Source organism: Lates calcarifer, linkage group LG5 (genome assembly GCF_001640805.2).
Source record: "Lates calcarifer isolate ASB-BC8 linkage group LG5, TLL_Latcal_v3, whole genome shotgun sequence".
Lineage (NCBI taxonomy): Eukaryota > Metazoa > Chordata > Actinopteri > Centropomidae > Lates > Lates calcarifer.
The window spans coordinates 14,286,983-14,299,859 of NC_066837.1; the positions used below are offsets into that span (position 1 = coordinate 14,286,983).

Below are 12,877 nucleotides of genomic sequence, written 5' to 3' on the forward strand. Positions count from 1 at the left end.
TCTCAGCAGTACAAGGCGCCTCTGTTTAGAAGTGGTGAAAGCTCATGGAAAATTCAGGCTGGACAAGCCAACGGCCTTTTTCACTTTTCCTCCCCAATGGTGCCATTTCATACAGCCTTAAAAGGCCACCGATGAGGTCCTACACAGCGTTCAGTACAAGAATGCATGCTGGGTGTCATGGGAGCTTCTTGTAAACACAGTCAACATGATCTGTTGTGATGTAACCGTATTGACTGTAAGCTCTGGATTTGGGGATAAGTCAAGAATATTATTTTTCAGTGATAACAGCCTGCAGCTTTAGAAGACAGGCACATGAATCACTTTAATATGCTTTAGTGATTTCACTCATGGTAATACCGAGGCTAACAAGCGAATTACATTTCAAAACTGACTTATCAAGTGTCTGTGCATGTATGTATGATGTAACTCTTTCTCTCTCTGTCCTTTTCTCTCTGTCCAGGTGGGTCTTTTCAGAAAATCAGGAGTTAAGTCTCGAATCCAAGCTCTGCGCCAGATGAACGAGGCGAGTGGCGCAGATGGGGGTGGAGTCAGCTACGAGGGCCAGTCGGCTTACGACGTCGCAGACATGCTGAAGCAGTACTTCAGAGATTTGCCAGAGCCCCTGCTCACGAGCAAACTATCTGAGACCTTCCTCCAGATATATCAGTGTAAGAATACACACCCATTTACTGAACAAAACTGAACAACATCTTGTACAGACAGCCATGCATGTGTAACCTGGTGCAGCTTGCCTGTCATTGAGTAAGAAATTGTGAAACTGCGAAAAGACAACAAACAAGATAAGTGCAGGAAATACCTGTGGAATGAGGTGATATAGATACCCTAAATCCACTCTGCTACAGCACCGGCTCATCCCTCTGTGACTCACCGCTAGCATGGACAACCTCTCAAGTTCTGGTACATTATGAGTGTAATAGCTGCATTAGGAACTGTTTATATAAGGTAAAACAAAAACCAGTCCTGTGCATGAAATATGAAGCATATAGTGCAGACGCACACATGGGCTTATGTAACACACTTAACTCGACACGGATCCCATCATTGCTCATTCCCGGCAGGCGAAGGGAGGCCAAATGCAGACTTCCTCCTGAGTTAACCAACAGAAACAAAAAAGATGATATGATTCCATTCAATTCAGTTTTATTTATATAGCACCATATCACAACAAAAGTCATCTCAAGGCACTTTTCATATAGAGCAGGTCTAGACCGTACTCTTTAAAATAGGTATTTACAGAGAGAGACCCAACAGTTCCCACCATGAGCAAGCACTCAGCGACAGTGGCAAGGAAAAACTTCCTTTTAAGAGGCAGAAACTTCGAGCAGAACCGGACTCAGGGTGGGCGGCCATCTGCCTCAACCGGTAGTGATGTAGAATGACAGTGGTTATTGCTGGTTTTCTGCCGTATAATATAAAAAATTCTCCCTCTTCCTCTCTAGACATGCCTAAGGAGCTCCGTCTGCAGGCTGCTCGAGCCACTGTGTTGCTGCTGCCCGACGAGAACCGAGAGGCACTGCGAACGCTGCTGTGTCTGCTGAGCGACGTGACGGCCAGCGTGGCCGAGAACCAGATGACTCCCACCAACCTGGCCGTCTGTCTGGCCCCGTCGCTCTTCCACCTCAACACCCTTCGCCGCAAGGAGAGCTCCTCGCCAAGGTGTGTGTGTGTGTGTGAGAGAGATATTGAAATCAGTCCAATTTTACAATATTACTGCCTCCTATTTTCATTGCCATCACCAACACAGTTATTGTATCAGCAGCTTACATAACACATAATATGCAGTACATTCTGAAAACAGGAAAAAGTCACTTTAAGGAAACAAAAGAGCAGGATACTGTAGAGAGAAGACAGAAGAGAAGAAGGAAGAGAACAAAGCTTGCAAGAAGAGGAAGGGAGAGAGACAGAGGAAATAGAGAGGTTACATAAACATCTTTAGCTAATTAAGAAACATATTTTCTTTCACATCTGGTACTGCTAGAGGCGGGTTCACCAGGTGTATACTGCAAAACCCTTTTGTCCTTTCTTTCTTTCCATCTTCAACCCCCTCTGATGTTTTCTTTCACCCACTGTCTGGATGATGGGTGCTCTTACTAACTACTCTCCCATGTCTTTGGAAAAAGGGTGATGAACCGGAAGCAAACGCTGGGAAAGCCGGACCAGAGAGACCTGAATGAGAACCTGGCCGCCACTCATGGCTTGGCACACATGATCCAGGAGTGCAGGAAACTCTTCCGGGTTAGTAATTAACAACACTTGAACTGACTGTGTACGCTAACATAGCAAACGCCTCACATTCAAGGTTAAAGTTAGCTAGAAAATTGTAAGCAAAAGAAAAAAAAGTACTGTTTGTTGATTGAGATTTTTATGGCAGCTGATGAAGGCGTGTTCGCTGACAATGTCACGGCTCACTCACTGTACCATGTTCTTGCCAAACACCTTGTGTCCCCATGTTTGTGCTTTAAACAAACATAGTCCCAGTTACATAACCCGTTAATCCAATTCCTGCTGTCATTTGCTGAAGGAATGTTATGATTACATAAAGTAAATGTGCCAACTGGTCATCTGTTTGAAATGTTCTAGTTGTACAGAACAGGACTTCATGTTTCTGTCCATTTAAACCCAACTCAAACATTTGTGCAGAGAGGTCAAATTCAGCATAGTCCCAAAAAACTTAAAAACCCATGGGTTCCATCACAACCAGCGTGGTTATGTGTGTCAGCATGGAGAGCGCTCGATGGGATAAACAAGAAATAATCAGCAAACTACACTATAACTAATCCAATTTCAATGCCATTCAGCCTAAAACATTCCCTGCCCAGCACAGTTTTCTCTTTACATGCTATAGTAATTACTAAAAGGCTGCATACTGTGCCTCATTACCGCTCAAAGTTTTATTAGATTGTGGCCAAGCGTCCTGGCTTCCTGACACGGTCACATCATACAACAAGTAAACTCAATTACTGCCTGAATTATTTCCTTTTAATTAGATTCCTACTCGCTCGTGGAGGTTCATAAATGGAAGATGACCTATGAAATAATTGACTGTAATGAACTTCCATTTAACCCCAGCCTTTTCTTATCTCATGCTTTTCTTTGACAGTAATATTATTAGGATTCAATTAAACCTCAAAGATGTCAGGTACAAGACATCTCTATGAGACAGAGAGAAAGACTGAGAACAAGCAAGGCAAACAAGGAGATGAAAAATATGATGTTTGTTTCCATTTTAAATTGCTTTCACCCTTATACAAGTTACACCCAGTTTCCCATTAATGAAGGGGATTCATGTAATCACTCTGCTTTGATAATAATCTGCATCTGATTCACTCTGCACAGTGAAGCTTAACCATCCAAATTAACTAAGAGCAAAACACATTTTTTATTAAGTTCTCACTAAGGTTTTGTATGAGCATAACGTTGTGGTAGACATACAGTAGTTGACAGCATTAACAATCATATACCTTCGCTGATCAAGGCCTCCATTAACACAACAGAAAACAGAAAAGTAATGACATATTTTTTCATTGACAGTGTACATAAGTGTTCTGACCCCCATTGTCCTCCTTTTCCTCCTTTCCCACAGATACCAGAGGAGATGAATCGCTGCAGGAACTCCTATGTGGAGCAGGCGCTGCTGCCCCGACGCTTGGAGGATCTTGCGGGTGAAGAGGCTGGGCAGGGAGGCTACAGGGCGTACCTGCGGGACAGCCTAGACGCCCTCCTCAAAGAGGCCAAGGACAAATTTAGAGGTTATGACAGCTGCTCCACACCCGAGCACGCCGAGCTGGCCTACAGAAAGGTGAATCCACTTTTTATTCTTCAGCTCTCTGTAGTTAATTTTAGAAATGAAAATATCATCTGTTCAGTCGATATGGCTGCTTTCAGTGTGTTTGTTTGCAGCAGAAGCTGAATACAGTGATAAATTTGCCACAAAGTGAAAGTAATGGGGTTCATGACAGATTAGTTTAACAACAGAAAAAGCAGATCATGAGTGAATCTGTCATTAGTGTGCCAACACTAATTCGTGAAGTACACACTCTGTTTCCTGTCCTCTCCTTCCCTCTTCGTTTTCGCCTCTCCCTGGCTCCTGCTTCTCTAAATATCTAGTGGAAAACCAGCAGTTAGGGTTTCCTGTATAGAAACACATCCGTGTGAAACTGGCCTGGTCCGTGGCCTCTCATTCCCATCCCAGCACTGGACTCCATCCCAGAATGACATCAGCTCAGCACAGACGTACACACACACAAACATATGCAACCTCGCCACTATCCCAGGCCTACATTTCCTGTGTCTAGTCTGGAAGGTTATCTTTTCTCCAGTTAGAGAGTCACAAGGCAAAGAGTGTGTGTGTTCTTTATCATCTGATGGCAGAATGAAGCAGCTGACTTGGCTAAAGGGCAATGGGAGGTTTTGAAACACAGCCCAGCTGTTGTGCATTTAAGTTATGGCTTCATTATGGCTAATTTCTGTAAATATGACTGATTATGAAGATTAGATATCCTACAGGAAGCTTCTGAACACTTGCATAAGACCCTTGGAAGTTCGTATGTATGATCTCATGACCCATGACAGCCCACTTTAAAGTTCGTTTTGGCACCAGTCCCAAAATCACATTCATCTTATTGAATCAAATGACTTTTCAATAATTTTTATGAGTAAATTAACCCAGTCTTTCCATCTCTTCCTCCAGGTGCACGATGGGTTTCCACTGCGGCTGTGGAAGGTGACCGTGGAGATGCCCGCAAGTCCCGAGGAGGTTCTGACGCGGGTGCTGCGTGAGCAGGGCCACTGGGACGAGGACCTGCTCGAGAGCCGAGTGGTGGAGACCCTGGACGAGAGGACGGAAGTCTACCAGTACGTCAGGAACACCATGGCTCCGCATCCCACCAAAGACCACCTGGTGCTCAGGTAGACCATTTTCCCTCCTGTCGAGCTCACTTCTGAATTGTCTGCATTTTTTTTGCTGTTCTGCCCCTGTTCATTTTGTTTGTTTTTAAACCAAACTCTCTCCAATATTTCCACCAGAACATGGGTGACAGACCTGCCAAAGGGAGCGTGTGCACTTGTCTGTACATCTGTGGACCATGAAGGGGCACCCGTTGTGGGCGTTCGAGCCAACGTCCTCACCTCACGCTACTTCATCGAGGCCTGTGGAACCAACAAATCCAGACTCACACATATTTCCAGGATCGACTGCAGGTTAGTGGATGATTAACTGGAGCAAAAATAAATGTATTATTCTCTTAAGCTCCAGTTCTGAGGTCATTCAGTGTCATTTAGCTGATGACACAATGAGCTAACACTGTGTCTCTTTTCTTCTTATACAGGGGTCGTTTTCCAGAGTGGTACAATAAACTGTATGGACACTTGTGTGCTGCTGAGGTGGCGCGGATACGTGACTCATTCACTGCACCCATGGACAAATGAGAAAGCAGTGTGCAACTTGGGCAACAACAGTCTCAACAACCCTCTCCTTTGAACCCTCTCCTTTTGGACCATTATTTGGATCCTACTGGGGACTTTAAATGACTCATTCCACCCATTCTAACACAGAGGTAGATGGGGTCCAAACCTCTTTATACACACATGTAAAGGACAAACCCTGGATCCTGGATTGAAGGACTTTTTATTTTATTTTATTTTTTTGCTCTGGTTATGTCACAGCAGACTGATATTAACATTTTAAACAGTTTTATCGGAGCTCAGTGTGCTGCCAAGAGGACGTATGAGCATGTCACACAAACATTTATCTGGGCCAAAGGAGATGATGTCGCTGATACAGGATGTGAGGTTTAAACTTTATCTGAAGGGTGCTATTGCTTCTGAGAAGCAAGGGGGATTCAATGTGAGTGTATGAGCGCGCATGCTTGTGTATGTGTGTGTGTGTGTGTGTGTGTCTACAAAGCAACAAACGGTTAAAAAATACATATTCTTTGCACTGGTTTCCAGTCGCAGTATAATGTGTACATACAGTATTCTGTTCACAGTAATGGTTGGTGTCTGTCTTGTGTTACCTCTGTCCCTTTTTCTGTTACAGCAAAGCACAGCAGGAGTAGCAGACAATATTATGATCAGTTGATTGATGAATCCATGGGTGAAGAAAGATGCGAATGTGCTGGTAATGGGCAGATTGAGTGGAGACAATAGACGGGATATAGTGAGATAACAGGTGGCCGATAGAACAGAGGGTTCTTGTGTTGCAGTAGAGGAAAGCAGAGACAGATGAGATCGGTGGCTGGCTCACCAAAAAGAAAGAAATGATCAAAGAAAGGGGCTCATTTACTGACATATAAATAGATGTTTCCTCATTCCCTCAAGAAGAATTTAATTCAGAGAGCCCGAGTGTGTCACGAGTTTGATATAGTTAGATAAGTTTTTTTTACTCTCGAAGATACACAGGCAAAATAAATAATGATGCGACTACGTGCAACATGATGCAAAAAGCCAATTATTCAATTACTTTCACTCAGTGTTAGAGAAAGGAAATGTTGTAGAATCAAGCAGACAAACTAAAATAGAAGACCAACAGATTTATTGGACCAAATTTGTAAAAAGCTAAAAGAAGCAGTTTTTCCCATTTTAAGTGTGTCCTCTTTGATAAAAGTGTTTAGAGCACAGCACAATTCACAGTTTTTGAAATTCTTGTAGAACACACATCACTTGTAAATGCAAAAAAATAAAAATAAAAACAATAAGAAAAACGTATTTTTACATGAGAACAGAAAAAAGAAAAAATGCACTGTTCTAAATTGCAGCAGGAACCTCTGGTTAGCCCTATAAGAAAAGACGAGAAGTAAACAGAAAAAAAAGGTCCTTTTATAAAGGTGGAGATTTTACAGGTTTTACTGTAAAGAGGAGGGCAGGTTGAATGTTTGAAGGAAAAATATCTTTGTGTATGCTTCTTTTCTCTGTACTGTCTTGTCCGTGTTAAAGAAGAAGTAAGAGATCTGGGGTCCTCATAACATAAGTTGACCTTCGTCGCTTCATAACATTTGTGCTTCAATCTGAGGGCTCGCTTTTCTCATGTCAAGTTGTATGATTAATTCACTAAGCCATTGTTCATATCATAAATGTTTTTAATGTTTAACTGTGTCTCCTGCCAAATAATAACGCATGACAATGACAGTTAATTTAAAACAAATATATTTATACCTCAGATATATGTTTGTTTTGTATCATACCATTTTATTTTATTTTATTGTAAATGTTAAGCTTTGTGTTACAGAAATGAACAAATGTTTTATCTTTTTTATTAATATTATTTCTGTACAGGTTAATCAAAGTGCACTATTAAATGTATTAAAATAATAACTGTGTGTCTGTGAGAGTTATATAACAGTGGGTGTACAAGGAGACCAGCTTTTCAGACCAAAAATGTTGTGGCTTTGTTCTGGTTTTACTCCTTAAATCCCTCACAATCTGTCCAGTTGTATGTTTACACTACAGTTTGTTCCGAGTGCTTACACCCTCTCAGATCCAGAGCTCAGACTCTTAATTCTGCATTTCCCTCTTTGCTTCACCGCCACATCCACCTCACTCCTGCCTTCATTCCACACCAGTAAACCCATGATTTGGCCAGAGAGGCGTGAGCTGTGTGCAGGCGGGTATCAACTGGCATGGTGGAGAGTGATCTCACTCCTTGTCTTGTTTCTTACATAACTGTTTCATATAGCAGAAGACAATGGGGTCCGTTGTACCACAGCTGGCCTGGTCTGGACTCGATGGGGGGGGGCAGTCACGCGGGGAGGGGATGGGGGGTTCAAGGGTCAGAGCGGGGGCTGGTGTACCCCCATGTTTTGAATCGCTTGGCAAAGCAAGAACTGGCCGTCCATCTGTAGGAGGAAAAACATCTTCCTCGTGCACATACTGTACGAATGTGTCACATGTTGTACTTGCTTTGCTTTTATCCAAACAGTGGAGTTATTATGATCCATAAACTTGGACTAGAGCGTATTTATATAGCTCAAGGACATGTACTTTCCGCTCATGTACAGTGCAACAGCAGAAACAAGCATTAAAGTGAGTAGCCCAAGGCCAAGACAACGCATTTACATTTTGTGCTGCCATGTTCACTCGCTCTTCTTCTGCTGGGCTGTGAACACTACAGTGTGCTCTCCTCTGGTGTGTAACTCAGGGGTTAGAGATTAACCAGAACCTCCAAAAGATTCACACACACTCATATGTGTCACCACACATATATATATATATATATATATATATATATATATATATACACACACACACACACACACACACACACACACATATATATATATATATATATATACATATATGCATGTGCTTGCCTTTGAATTTGTCATGGACCTTAAACAGATTTTGTCATTACTTTTTGTTTACATGAACCTCTACAGGCATATTCTACCCTTCTCTCTTGCTTTCTGTTTGTGTTCCCGTGCATGTGTGTGCACATGCCAAATGCTGGCATGTTTTTATATGTACATGCGTATGTATTTGTGCTTGGAATGCAAACACCTCTGGGAGATTATGCAGGGCCAGATAAGGCTGACTAAGAGTCAGCAACAGGCGCTGCATTCCTGCACTGTTGTTTGAGAATGGAGCACCGAAGGTTTCCCACATTGATAAATGAATGCGAACGTGTGTGAATTCTTGCGTGCGTGTGCATTTGATCGTCCAGTTTGTCACGCATTTATCAAAAATGCTGTACTCAAATTTATAACAGGACACTGTGAGAGTTACTGATGGATCCATACAAGGTCTGATTTTATATTTTATTTTTCGTACCTGGGGTCTTCACATTTTATTTTTTCTCCTGATCCAGAGAACGTTATCAACACTGGTCCTGGTTTGAGAATAAATGATGAGGAATCACAACAGGCTTAAACCAGCTGCAAGAATAACGGACAATATACACATGTAACAATGCAAACAATCAAATTTCTTCTTGCACATGTTCATTGGTCTTCACATGCACACAACAGTTCACATCACACAAACTAACCTGATCATTACAGACAGTTAAAACACATCCTCCTCCCGAGCAACCCCACCAGCAATGGTCAGTGAATTCTCGTGTTTGGTCACAAGAAATCCCACAGGCGTGGCAAATATCTGACAGGAACTGGGGGTCACATATCTCCATGTGGACCAGAATGTTCTAATGGATCGTTTGTGGTATTGTTGTGGCAACAGAAATGGTATGTCATCATGATAACGTCGTATTTTAAGAGTCAACACGGACAGTGACAGAGGACTCGGTCACACAGTGTTTCTACAGTTGACCTCATATCATTCCTAAGTGTATCTCCATATTCAAGAAATTCCCATGACTGGAAGTAAAGGTTTTAAGTGGATGGAAAAAAAAAACAGTTCTTTTTGTCTGTCTGTCCTCCAGAAAACTAGGCTGGCATATAGTTAAATATGAAGAGATTGTGTCTGCAAAAATACACCTACACACTCACTCTCATGCACTTTCTGGCTGTTTTAATGACCTAATCATTTGCATCCCAGATGTGGCAGTGTCAGCTCTACATACCGCAGAGAGGGGTGTCAGTGCTATCATGTGGCATGGCAGAAACAAAGGGAAATTAAAGCTGCGAGCAGCGTTGAACGGGCCCTCGCACCCGGCGCCCGTCGGGGGAGCGGCGACCGCGGGACCCCGGCAACCGCGGGGTCAACGCAGGTCGCAGGGCACACGCTGGCGTAACAGTTCACACTTCCGAGATGTAAAAATTTTAAATAAAAGCTTTTGTGCTAATTATTTTCTGTGATAATATTTTTCAGAGCTCATCATCTGTGACAGCTCATGGCTCTCCTGACTGTAACCTCTCTGTGGCAGCTTCTCACAGACTCAATCAACTCCTCTTCCCCTCCCCCCTCAAACACAAACACAAACACACACACAGATACCCCCTCCCAAAAGGAGATAAAACTCAGTTTTAACTTGAGTTTACAAGCTTTGAGCTTTGAGCAAAAGCATTTTTTTGCAAGTTCTGTTATTGGGTGCATATATAAATCATTTATGCTTAAACAAGGGTTATAATGAAGTTATTTGAACAGTGAATATCTCATCTGCCTAAAGTCAGGGCGAAGCCACTAACCAGCTGTAGGGATGGGTATCATTAGGATTTTATCTTTATCCATACAGACTCCTATCAGTCCAGCTCAGACTGTTACTGGTTTAAGAGAGTGAAGTTTATAGCAATTTGCCAAATTTGGAGATTAGTGACAAACTAACCAGTTAGACTACATACAGACAAGCTTTAATTTTAGCTGTTAGTAACAGTTTGCCATGAGCTTAACCAGCGTGCTGTGCTTCGTGTTAAACATGTCATGAGACTGTGGACAACGCTGAAAATATTACTTTACTAACTACTGGCCGAACAGGCGCTTTTACAAAGAAAAGGTAAAGGCCAGCAGCTTTTACTTTTCAATGCACTTGTCGTCAACTTGAGTGGCTTATATTCAGCTGGTTCACCTCGACGCCGGTGGACCTAGTGCACTTTTCCTGTCGCCGTACACTGAGTAACACGAAAAAAATCAGCTGACCCCGTGTGAAATTTCCTAACTGATCAAAACCAAACTGTAAAGACAGCATCAATCCACGCTCAGCTTTGGTCAAGGGGAGACATATGGTAAGATTACATGAATTCATGTAATCTTCTTTGAGGCTACAATTTCAGACTTAACTAAGTCATTCACTAGTGTCTTGGCAGCGTTTATGGGTTCTTTAGACAGGTCTCTCACTGGTTTTCTTTCCAGGGTCATTGAAATCTTTGGCTTCCTACCTCTGCCAGGCTTGTTCTGCACAGTGTGGCTCTCCTTGAATTTCTCGGTGACGTTTCTCATTTGAGTTCTTGACGCTTGGAAATACTGTTATAACTTTGTATATCCTTCTCCTGCTTCCTGAGCATCGACAATTCTTCAAGTCTACAGTGATTTCCTTAGTTTTTGGCATGATGCTTTCTCAAGTGACAGCTCAAATCTTAACTGAAGTTTTTATACCGCGTGTAAAGCAGCTCTTGGCTCTCCTGACTGTAACCTCTCTGTGGCAGCTTCTCACAGACTCAATCAACTCCTCTTCCCCTCCCCCCTCAAACACAAACACAAACACACACACACACACACACACACACACACAGAGACCCCCTTCCAAAAACCCATCAAAGAGTAATACAATGGCTCCATCTATAGGATAAAGTAGAGAGTCGCAACAGGAAGTTACCCCAAAATCTGAGGTTTCAAACAGGAAGTTGGGTTTCTGAACTTTGACGGGCCAGAACCGGCACACGCTTCGACCAAAACTCACAATTTTCGGAGCCAGTCTTCCAAAAAATCCTCAAGGAGGGGCTGACAACATTTGAAGTGAATCTGGTCACCCGTCTAGAAACTGGACATCACACTATAAAATATGTCATTTCCTGCTATAAATAGGTGGCGCTACAACAATTGTATGAATATTGACATATGGATGTGTGCAGATAGGTACCATTAACAATCCTGTAAAGTTTGATGCAGTTTGGACAAAGTATGGCCGAAATATAGCAAATATAAAGCAACTTCCTGTTTCGTTGCGAGTAATCGAACTTTGAGGGGCCATAACTTCCACGCCCTTCAATGAAAAGTCTGAAACTTTTGCAATTTAACTTCGTCTATGTCTTAAGAACAAATTATCAAATTTTGAAGTCAATCGGATAATGCGTCTAGGACTAGTTCGCGTTCAAGCGACCCCTGGAAATGGCCAAAAACACACAATTTTTTCACCTTCCGGTCAAAATAAAAATACTTTCTGTTGGGTTTAGAATATGGCTCCAAGAGACTTTTTGGTGCGTCATGGGATGTTACATATGTGTGCAGATTTTCAGATTTTTAGGCGCAACGGGCTTGAGGGGCTGTTCCGTTTAAAAATGTAGGTGGCGCTACCGAGGCCATTTTGCCACACCCATGCTCAAGACCCCTAAATTCTTAAATTTTTCGCCGTGCCTGACGCGTCTGCAAATTTTCAGGAGTTTTGACGCATGTTAAGGCCTTCAAAAAGGCGATCAAAGAGGCGGAAAAAGAAGAAAAAAAATAATAATAATAATAATTAAAGCTGCGAGCAGCGTTGAACGGGCCCTCGCACCCGGCGCCCGTCGGGGGAGCGGCGACCGCGGGACCCCGGCAACCGCGGGGTCAACGCAGGTCGCAGGGCACACGCTGGCGTAACAGTTCACACTTCCCAGATGTAAAAATTTAAAATAAAAGCTTTTATGCTAATTATTTTCTGTGATAATATTATTCAGAGCTCATCATCTGTGACAGATCATGGCTCTCTTGACTGTAACCTCCCTGTGGCAGCTTCTCACAGACACAATCAACTCCTCTTCCCCTCCCCCCTCAGACACACACAGACACACACACACAGAGACCCCCTTCCAAAAACCCATCAAAGAGTAATACAATGGCTCCATCTGTAGGATAAAGTAGAGAGTCGCAACAGGAAGTTACCCCAAAATCTGAGGTTTCAAACAGGAAGTTGGGTTTCCGAACTTTGACGGGCCAGAACAGGCACACGCTTCGACCCAAACTCACAATTTTCGGAGCCAGTCTTCCAAAAATCCTTAAGTCTGTCCTGACAACATTTGAAGTGAATCTGGTCACCCGTCTAGAAACTGGACATCACACCATAAAATATGTCATTTCCTGCTATAAATAGGTGGTGCTACAACAATTGTATGAATATTGACATATGGATGTGTGCAGATAGGTACCATTAACAATCCTGTAAAGTTTGATGCAGTTTGGACAAAGTATGGCCGAAATATAGCAAATTTAAAGCAACTTCCTGTTTTGTGGCGAGTGATCGAACTTTCAGGGGCCATAACTTCCACGCCCTTCA

General features: G+C 42.7%; 1 protein-coding gene across 2 annotated transcripts in view; it reads left to right on the forward strand.

Annotated features, from left to right (window-relative positions):
* Positions 1–7,337, forward strand: part of dlc1 (DLC1 Rho GTPase activating protein) — a 76,199-nt gene extending 68,862 nt beyond the window's left edge. For both annotated transcript variants that reach the window (XM_018695722.2, XM_018695724.2), the window contains 7 exons: positions 461–668; positions 1,461–1,677; positions 2,142–2,256; positions 3,605–3,820; positions 4,712–4,929; positions 5,047–5,220; positions 5,349–7,337. In XM_018695722.2, coding sequence (XP_018551238.1) covers positions 461–668; positions 1,461–1,677; positions 2,142–2,256; positions 3,605–3,820; positions 4,712–4,929; positions 5,047–5,220; positions 5,349–5,448 — 1,248 coding nt within the window. In that variant the 3' untranslated portion in view covers positions 5,449–7,337. The remainder of the gene's footprint in view (positions 1–460; positions 669–1,460; positions 1,678–2,141; positions 2,257–3,604; positions 3,821–4,711; positions 4,930–5,046; positions 5,221–5,348) is intronic.
* The last annotated feature ends 5,540 nt before the right edge of the window (positions 7,338–12,877 follow it).